The following is a 9,766-nucleotide window of genomic DNA, read 5'->3' on the forward strand; positions in this document are numbered from 1 at the left end:
AGTTGCCCAGCCACTCCACCAGGCCCAGCCAAGTTGACACACAAACATAACCACCACACATATATAAAAAGACAAGAAAAAACAAATGTACACAGACCAAAGTTTATTAGGGGTTACCAGGGGTGGGAGGGTAGGGGGAAGTCATCAGAGAGATGCAAATCAAAAAGGGGAAAGGAGGTATATTGCTTTCTGAACACTGATAAGAAAATTAGGGGGCAGTGAGTTTACGTTAATGGAGGAGGAACAACTCGGAAAAGGAGGCAAAGAATGGTTGCCCAACTTGAAGAATGTCGTCAATGTTACTGATTGGTACTGGTAGAAACTGTTGATATTGGTGTATGTTCTGCTGAATTTTATTCTCAAAAACAACCACCACAAAATTACTTACTGAGCACCTACTATGCCACACAAAGTGAACAAAGCTGACAGAAACCTTGACTCTTGAATGGGTAATATTCTTTCAAAGGAGATAGCCCATGTGATGTCACAGTCATAGGTGCTCTGAACAAATACAATGCAAGATTAACACAGAGAGACGTACTGGGAGCAGGGGAGGGGCCGGTCTTGATGGAGGGCTCAAGGCTGGCTCTCTGAGGAGGTGATTCTGAACAGAGGCCCGAACTACTGGAAAGACAGTGCCAAAACGGAGAAGATGATAGATAGGTAGGTAGGTAGATAGACAGATAGATATAGAGATATAGACAGATATAGGTATGGATGTGTTCAAACTGTGGTGTTGGTGAAGAATATTGGTTAACCTGGACTAGTGGAAGAGTAAGCAAACCTGCATTATTAGAAAACACACTGGTTTGTTTCTTAGAAACAAGGATGGTGCAAGTAGTCTTCTGAGCACTAGAAAAGGATACTGCTTTGGTAAAGCATAGGGCCAATGAAAATGAGAGGAACTCTTAGTGAGATGGAGTGACACCATAGTCACAAGAATGAACTCAAACAGCAATTATCATGAAGATGGTAGAGGGTCAGAGCCCACTCAAAGACAACTAACAACAACAACAACAACAACAAGGCACATGTAGCTGAAGGGGCTGGTAAACATAAGATTGAGTGGAAAAATAATTTACCCAAAGTTATATAAAGGTAGGTCTCCAAGCTCTAAGGCTAATCCTTTTCCTCAACATACACATAAATCTCCACAAAATAGTGTACGAAGCGTGTTTCAACAGTCAAGTTGCTTGATGTCATATCTCATGAGTCCAGTGGACTTGCAGTCAGAAGGTCAAAGTTAAAGTCTGGTTCTGCCACTTGCTTGTGCAAGCCATGCAACTCAAAGCAGAGAAGATCTTGAAGATGTTTCCTTCATGCTTGGCTTGGCTCTTCTCCCAGATGCTTGTTACAGGATACAAAGTGGAATTCGTTTTCCTCTTTTCCTCAATTCTGTTAGTTGCTCAGTGTTTCCTAATCACCAAACCCTAAGTATCGTGTGATAGGGTCTTCTACATGTAGAGTTAGGTGCTGGATCATATATGCAGGACTTACAAAAGAGGCAACCAAGAATCAGTAGAGTGACTTGGAGGTATAAAAGGGTTAACCTAACCCAAGCCCACTGCCATTGAGTTGATGCTGACTCACAGAGACCCGCATACGGTCTCCAAGGCTGTAAATCTTTCTGGAAGCAGACTGCCTGGTCTTTCTGCCACAGAGCTGCTAGTGGGTTTGAAGCCCTGAACTTTTGGTTAGCAGCCCAATGCCCTTACCACAGAGCCACCAGAAAGCAGGAAATGAGAGAATTTCTTAGGAGGAAGTTATTAGTAAGCTGAGAATCCCACTTCCTACATGATAAGCTCCCTATCCTCCCAGAAGGTGTGAGTAATGCCACATCCCACCTGAAGCCTACCAAGAGGGGCTTCCAGGAGACCACTCAGAGAAGCTTATTGTAGGTGACCTAGAACCTTGGAGGGGTGTAGTGGCCTGGTGACTGACACACATACCTAAGAAAACTACAGTTGAAAGGTTGTGGTTGTCAGTCTGAGGCCTCAGAGGGAGACAGACAGAGACTGACAGACACACACAGTCAGAGACAGAGAATCACAGTGACCAAGAGCTTTCCCTCTCATGAGCCAGATGTGGGCCACGCCTGAGACTGAGCCAAACAGCAGCTACTTTAAATCTTGCTCTCCCAGGGCTTCCTGGAAGGATAAGGTATCCCCAACGGTGAGGTCAATGGCAGGGTTCCTAGGGGCTGAGGGAAGAAACCTAAGGAGCCAGGGGAAGGAAAACATATCCTCCACACCTGAGTGCTGCCCAATGTCCCTACGCAAGTGCTCAAGGAGGAGTCAGGACTTTGACATCACGCAGCTCAGAGAGAGGCCAAGTGGAGGCCCAGGCCCAGTTACGCCAGTGCTTCTCCCTCACCCATCAGCCAACACTGAATGGGCCGGAAACCACTGTCATCAAGCTGGAAACGGGAGGAGAAGCACAGGCAGAAAACGAGGCGCTCACTCCTCACCAAATGCTGCTGGGGAGGGAAGACATTTTACCTCAGAATGAAGTTTTCATTATCCCTCATAGTACTTTAAAATTGAAGCAGTTTACCTGACTAAAGTGACAGAAGGGCTTTTTGTTATCTAGGAGTGAGCCAATAAGGCCAGGGCCTGCCCACAGTTTCATACAGGATTAAGAAAGAATTAGCCCTCAGAGTAGGACTGAACAGGAGTGAATGTGTAGGGGAGAGCATAAAGCTGTCCTCTATGTGTACCTTGAGTCCTGCTCCTTCAAAGGACTGTTGGCACACTCCCTACCCTACCCAGAAAAAAGAAGAAAAACCAAACAGATTCCCACTCGGTCCCAGGCTGAGATGGTCCATTAGCTGCTCACCCAGGCTGCTACGCCTCAGGCTAATGGCCCTACCACCACGCCCTTCTTTTCCGCTTCCAGCTCATTGCCCATCTCGGGCATCCTTACTCAACCCTGGGAAGGGGACTCGAGCCTCAGAGACATCTGGCAACACCAAGAGGTGAGTCCCTCTTTGTATGGTTCCTCTTTCCACCAACGGTTACTCCTCAAACCCCCAACCACCCTGCCTAGGGTGCCCTCAGGTCTGCTAAGGTCTTCTTTTCCCAAGACACTGATGGGACCTGGCTTGCCCTTGGACTTTTCTCTGGGTAACCTCTCTGCCTGCTTCTCACCAAAACCTCCATCTGATCCAGAATCCCAACTTCTCATCCGCTCAGCCGGGGGTCCCCACCAACCCTTAATCATCTGTTCTCCACTGTTGGGGCATAACTCGTTCTGTGGCGTAGTGCCTAAGGCATTTGACTTTTGACCAGAAGGCTAGCGGTTCAAACCCACCAGCCACTCCTCAGAAAGAGGCAATCTACTTCCCTAGAGATACTTCCTCAGAAACCCAAAGGGGAGTCACTAGGAGTCGAATTGTCTTGAGGGGAGTGAGTTTGGTTTTTTTAGTTTAGTGAGCGGGGAGTAAATGCAGGCATCTAATTTCCCTTCCAAAGTCACATACCATCAGGCCTGACTCTGTTCTGAATTTTCTCTGCTTCTTCTCTCTCCAGAGCCCCAGAAATCCAGAGGTGGCATAGTGGTTAAAGCATTCAGCTGTTTGGCAGCTAACCAAACCAGCTAACAGGTCAGCCGTTGGAACCCACCAGCCACTGGGGGGGGTGGGGGTGGTGATGGTAGAAAGATGAGACAGTCTGCTTTAATAAAGATGTTGTTGTTGTTGTTATGTGCCGTCGAGTCGGCCCCGACTCATAGCGACCCCTCCTTGGGTTTCCGAGGCAGTATCACTACGGAAGTAGGATTGCCCAACCTTCCTTCCGAGGAGTGGCTGGTGGGTTTGAACCGCCAGCCGTCTGGTTAGCAGGCAAGTGTCTTAGCCTCTATGCTACCAGAGCTCCCTAATAAAGATGTACAGCCTCAGAAACCCTATGGGGCAGTTCTCCTCTGTCCTCTAGGGTGAGTCAGAATGGACGTAATGGCAGTGGGTTTCCTCATATGGGATGAGCATGCCTGTGTTCTATCTTCTTCTACACAGTGTTGCTTTCTTCATTTTAAAAGGTAATATGATGGAAGGAGCTGTGGTGGCGTAGTGCCTAAGGCATTTGACTGCTAACCAGAAGGCTGGCAGTTCAAACCCACCAGCTACTTCTCGGAAGGAAGATGGGGCAATCTACTTCTGTAGTGATACCACCTCGGAAACCCAAGGAGGGGTTTCTATGAGTCGGATCCAACTCCATGGCAGTGAGAGTGATGGAAAGATAGCAAAGGGTTGAAGGCTAACCCTGACTCTTAGTAAATTACTGTCACCGCCCTCTAGAGGTCCCCATTTATTCCACTACCTCACTCACTACTTGGTTCTAATACTGCAAACTGAAAAAAAAACACTGCCATCGAGTGGATTCTGACTCAAAGCAACCCTACAAGACAGCAGAAGTGCTCCATAGGGTTTCCAAGGCTGTAATCTTTATGGAAACAGGCTGCCTCATCATTCACCTGCACAGTGCCTAGTGGGATCGAACTGCCAACCTTTTGGTTAGTAGCCAAATGCCTTAATCACTGCATGACCACAGTTCCTTTTCTAACTCTCCAAGCACCTCTAAAACCAGTTTGTTATTCCAGGAGCTCCTCTTCTTTGATGCTGTGAGACCTGAGGACACGGAGCGTGTTGAACGCAGAGAGCTGGGGAGGCCAGCCCCCTGACCCCATGGACTTGCCTCCACAGCTCTCCTTTGCCCTCTATCTGGCCGCCTTTACGCTGGGCTTCCCACTGAATGTGCTGGTTATCCGAGGTGCTGTGTCCCATGCCCGGTTCCGCCTTACCCCCAGCCTTGTCTACGCCCTGCACCTGGGCTGCTCTGACCTCTTGCTGGCAGTCTCTCTGCTCCTGAAGGCCGTGGAGGCCCTGGCTGGGGGAGCCTGGCCTCTCCCAGTCTTCCTCTGTCCTCCTTTTGCCCTGGCCCATTTTGGTCCCCTCTATGCAGGTGGGATCTTCTTGACTGCCCTGAGTGCTGGCCGCTACCTGGGAGCAGCCTTCCCCTTGGGGTACCAAGCTGCCCGGAGGCCATGCTACTCCTGGGGTGTGTGTGTGGCTATATGGGCCATTGTCCTCTGTCACTTGGGGCTGGTCTTTGGGTTGGAGGGTCCAGGAGGTTGGATGGACAATACCACCAACTCCCTGGGCATCAACACACCAGTCAATGGCTCTCCAGTCTGCCTGGAGGCCTGGGACCCGGCTTCAGCTGGCCCTGCTCGCCTCAGTCTCTCCCTCTTGCTCTTCTTCCTGCCCTTGACCATCACGGCCTTCTGCTATGTGGGCTGCCTCCGGGCACTAGCCCACTCAGGTCTGAGCCACAGACGGAAGCTGAGGGCAGCCTGGGTAGCTGGTGGGGCTCTGCTCACCCTGCTGCTCTGCCTAGGGCCTTACAATGCCTCCAATGTGGCTGGCTTCCTGCACCCCAGCATGGGAAGTGGCTGGCGGAAGCTGGGACTCATCACAGGTGCCTGGAGTGTTGTGCTCAACCCACTGGTGACTGGCTACTTGGGAGGGGGGACTGGCAGGTGGATAGCATGCATGGCAAAAATGCAAGAGATGACATCCCGGAAGCAGTAGCTACTGCTGAGGGGGAGGGGAGCCGAGCAGGGGAGTCAGGCTGCTTCTCCAGGACCCTGGTGGGAGCAGTCTTGCCTGGAGGCATCCCTGAAGACACTCACACAGAAAGGGCCAAGTCTGGCAGAAGATGGTATCTCAGTCGGGAGAGAAGAACAGGGGAGAGAAGAATGGAGACCAGGAGTGGAGCCACAGGAGGAAGGTAAGCTTACCTGGGCTGGGCTCCATGGCCCTGTCTCTCCTTTTCTCATGACCTTTCCTGTCTTTCTCCAGTGTGCTATGGACAGAGACCCTATGTTTCTGGGAAAGGAGAAGAGAAGCTTGGCTCTCCTCTGGAGGGCATGCCACTCTGATGATACAATTTTGGTAGCACAGTGGTTAAAGCATTTGGCTGCTAACCAAAATGTCAGCCGTTTAAACCCTCCAGGCACTCCGCAGGAGAAAGATGAAGTAGTCTGCTTCCGTAAAGATTTATAGCCTTTTAAACCTCATGGAGCAGTTCTACTTGTCCCACAGCATCACTCTTGGTAGAAATTGACTCAATGGCAATGAGTTTGGGTCTTTTGGGTTTACTCACAAATGATTTCCAAGGAAAGACGTTAATTTCTGAATAAGGGAGCAAGCAGGAGACAAGATAATGAGACTGTTGTACTTTTATGAGCTCACAAGGGGGCAGCATTAGAGCTGTGAACAGGAAGTTGCTTGGAGAAAATGCTTCAGCTTATGGAGGGAAAATACAATCAACAACAATAACAGTTGCAAACAAATATGGAGTCTTTAGTACCAGGCAAGATGCAGAGAGCTTTGCAAGGGCTGTCTCATTTCATCCTTACATAATGTTTTTATTTAGCCATGCTGCTGCTGTATGGTTGGGCAGGTTGTTCACTGCACAAGGGTGCCAGGGAGAGGGAGAAAACACTGACTAAATTCTAGCATATGCTTGGCCCACCGAGCCATGTACCTGGCGTGGGGCTGCCTCAACCCAGTGGAAGAAGCATCTTATTCTAATTTGAACAAAGTCATCACCCACTCCTCAAGCAGTTCACCTTTGGTGCAGGGAAATGCTCACCTGGAAGGGGCCCTTTTTCTAATTTGCACAAAGGTACTCTGTGCTGAAGCCAGATGTTATTACTGTCTTCATTTTAGGGGGTTAAGAAACTTGTCTGAGGCCCCACAGTAAGGAAGTGGAATGTGATCCTCCAGGGAACATTTGACAAGTCTGGGGTGTTGGGGTCAACAGCCATGCTTGTGGTCAGGTCTGTGAAGGTGAAAGATAAACTTGTGAGATAGCTGGCAGAGGAGCATGGCTGTGAAGGGGCAAACCCATCAGAGATCTGCTCTGATAAGGCAGGGGGAGGAGCCAGCCTTGTTCCTCCAATAACATCATGAACATACAGGAGCACACCACGTGTGAGCTACATGCCTGCATGCACTAACTGGTTTGCACAAACGATCTCTTTTCATGCTTGAATGTCCACAAGGGCAAGGATTTTTGTTTTATTCACTGATATGTACCCAGTGCCAAAAGAGAGCCTGGTACACAGTGGGCAATAAATAAATATTTGCTGAATGAATGGTTGCTCATAACAACTTCTGGAGCAAGTTCTGTTACCCTTGTTTTATAAATACGGAAACAGAGAGGCCAAGAAATTCAGTAACATGCCCATAAACAAACTCTCCCCCTGTGTAATTGGTGACCCCAGAGAATTCCAATGAAAGCCAAAACACCAACCCAGGTAGCCCCCTGCTCCTCCCATAATGCCAAGGACTCCTCGCTATGCACCTGCTGGCACTGGGCCACTTCTCCCAGTTACTTGAAGAGAATCAAGCTCCTCCTTGGAGCACACGACCCCCGTGAGCCCTGTATCTCGTACCAGTCTACCCAGCACATCAAATCTGTGCACCAGTAATATTTTCTCCAGTGGTTCTTTGTTTCTTTATTGTAGAATGCATGGTGTTTCATTCCTTGGTATCATTGAGTGGTATTCCATTGTGGGATACACCACATTTTACCCATTCACCAGTTGATGGCCCATCAGCTGATGTTTCCTTTTTTTTTTTTTTTTTGGCTATTCTGAATAAGGCTGCTACGAACATTTACGAGCAAGTCTTTATGTGAACAGATGTTTTCATTTCATTTCATCTCTGGGTAGATAGTTAGAAAGGGATTACTGAGCTTCATGACAAATTTAGGCAAATTTTATAAGAAATCACTGAACTATTTTCCAAAGTGGCTGTGCCATGGTACATTCTCACCAGCAGTGAAGGAGGCTTTCAATTTCTCCACATTCTCGTCAGCACTTGCTATTGTCTAACTTCTTGCTCTAAGGCATTCTCATTGTGCTCTTTAAATACTTGAAGGGATGAATAAATAATCTCCAATGCTAGACAGAACTTGGGTTTGGATGTTGGTGGCCATACTTCACAGCTATACTGCTTGGAGCAAGTCCCTTCCTGTTCTGGTTCCCTAGTGCTCCTCTGACAAGAAATATACCACAAATAGGATGGCCTTAACAAACAGGAGTTTATTCTCTTACAGTCAGGAGGCTACAAATCCGAATTCCAAGTGCCAGGCTCTAGAGCTGGGTGAAAGCTCCTCAACCTTGGGGTCCAGTTCTGTCTCCTACTCCTGTCCCACTGGAGCTAGATGTGTTTCTTCACTCAGATAGCTGCTGGCTGCTGAGGCTGAGAAGCCCCAAGGTTGACAAGTAAAGAGGCACGGTCCCGATGTTACCAAAGCACACGACAGGCCATTAACTTAGTCCATTGTAAGTCCCAAGGTCGGCAAAGCATAGCAGGCTGCTGAGCAACAACACGGCTACATATAGGGTCCAAGCGTGCCATAGGCTACAGACCATTCCCAAGGCTTCTCCTTATATCCAGGAAGCAGACCACATCCCAAAGGCAGCTACTCAGCTGCTCGTGGTAGATCCCACCATGGAGTTGATTGCCAGTCTCATCATGGGGAATACCTACCACCAGCTGCCCTGCCACTCAACCAGGCCCAGCCAAGTTGACACACACACATAACTACCACACTTCTCTACTGTGAGGCTCAAGAATTCCACAACATAAGGATGATGCCATGCGAAGGGGATTATGGATTATGTCCCCACTAGGTTGGGCAATCCTACTTCCGTAGTGATACTGCCTCGGAAACCCAAGGAGGGGTCGCTATGAGTCGGGGCCGACTCGACGGCACATAACAACAACAACAACAACAACAAAGTGTAGCTGCTATCATCGCTGTCATCATTATTAGTAGTTAGATTGCTCAGTCTTCCTTCTGAAGTAATAGTAGTGCTGTTACTCTAGAGACAAGCCCACACCAGTGATTGGGACAATGTTCATAGCTCACCACATACCAGGCTTTGTTCTAAGCTTTTTATTTATGTGCACTAATGCTTTAATCTACACAGCAATCCTATGCAATTGGTACTATGATTATCCCCCCAGGAAACTGAGACACAGATAGTTTAAGTCACTTGGCCCAAATCACAGAGTTAGTCAGTGATTGAACCGGCATTGAACCCAGACCTTCTGGCTCCAGAGCCCATGCTCTTGGAATCACCACATTGTGCTTTCTGCCCTTACAAGGCAAACTAGATTAGTACCATTCCAGAGGAACAGATAAAATTCAAGTGGAGGATCAGGGAGAAATGAAGTCTGCTCTGGTGTGGTTCAGGCATCGTATCTGAGGCCATCCGAAGAGCAGCGCACATGTGAAATTTGCTCCTCTTTTTGCATATTGATACAGCTCTGGCAAAGGAGCTAAAGGCATCTTTTGTGCTGTGGCTTAACAGTGAGTGACGTCACAGGCACTGCCAGGCCTTTATCAATTCTGCTAGATATGTAGCTAACCACACTTGTTCTGGTGTGAGCTGAGCACTTGGTTCTCCAATAAGCAGGTGAGTGGGGGGCCCTGAGGAGCTTTTTGGAGGAACAATTGAATGGGTAGGCTCATCCTCTTGACATTTTCTTTGCTGATGGAAGGGATAAGATACAGAGGATGATCAGAAAGACAGGCAGGCTGACCTTGCTAGGGAAATCGGCACAGGACACCTTGATGGGAGGAGGGTAGTAACGACATTCTCTGCTGATAGTTGAGGTGCTGCTGGCAAGGGCAGGAAGATCCCCACCAGGCTACCATCTCTGTCTCTCTCTCTCTCAACAGTGGCCACCACC

At 48.6% G+C, this 9,766-nt stretch overlaps 1 protein-coding gene across 1 annotated transcript; it reads left to right on the forward strand.

Moving 5' to 3' along the window:
* Window positions 1–4,678: 4,678 nt before the first annotated feature.
* On the forward strand, window positions 4,679–5,584 carry FFAR1 (free fatty acid receptor 1). The gene has a single exon (XM_007954879.1). The coding sequence runs from the start codon at window positions 4,679–4,681 to the stop codon at window positions 5,582–5,584; it is 906 nt and encodes a 301-aa protein (XP_007953070.1).
* The last annotated feature ends 4,182 nt before the right edge of the window (window positions 5,585–9,766 follow it).

The sequence above is a fragment of the Orycteropus afer genome, unplaced genomic scaffold (genome assembly GCF_000298275.1).
Source record: "Orycteropus afer afer isolate SDZICR_OR568_19922 unplaced genomic scaffold, OryAfe1.0 scaffold00476, whole genome shotgun sequence".
In the NCBI taxonomy this organism is placed as follows: Eukaryota; Metazoa; Chordata; class Mammalia; order Tubulidentata; family Orycteropodidae; genus Orycteropus; species Orycteropus afer.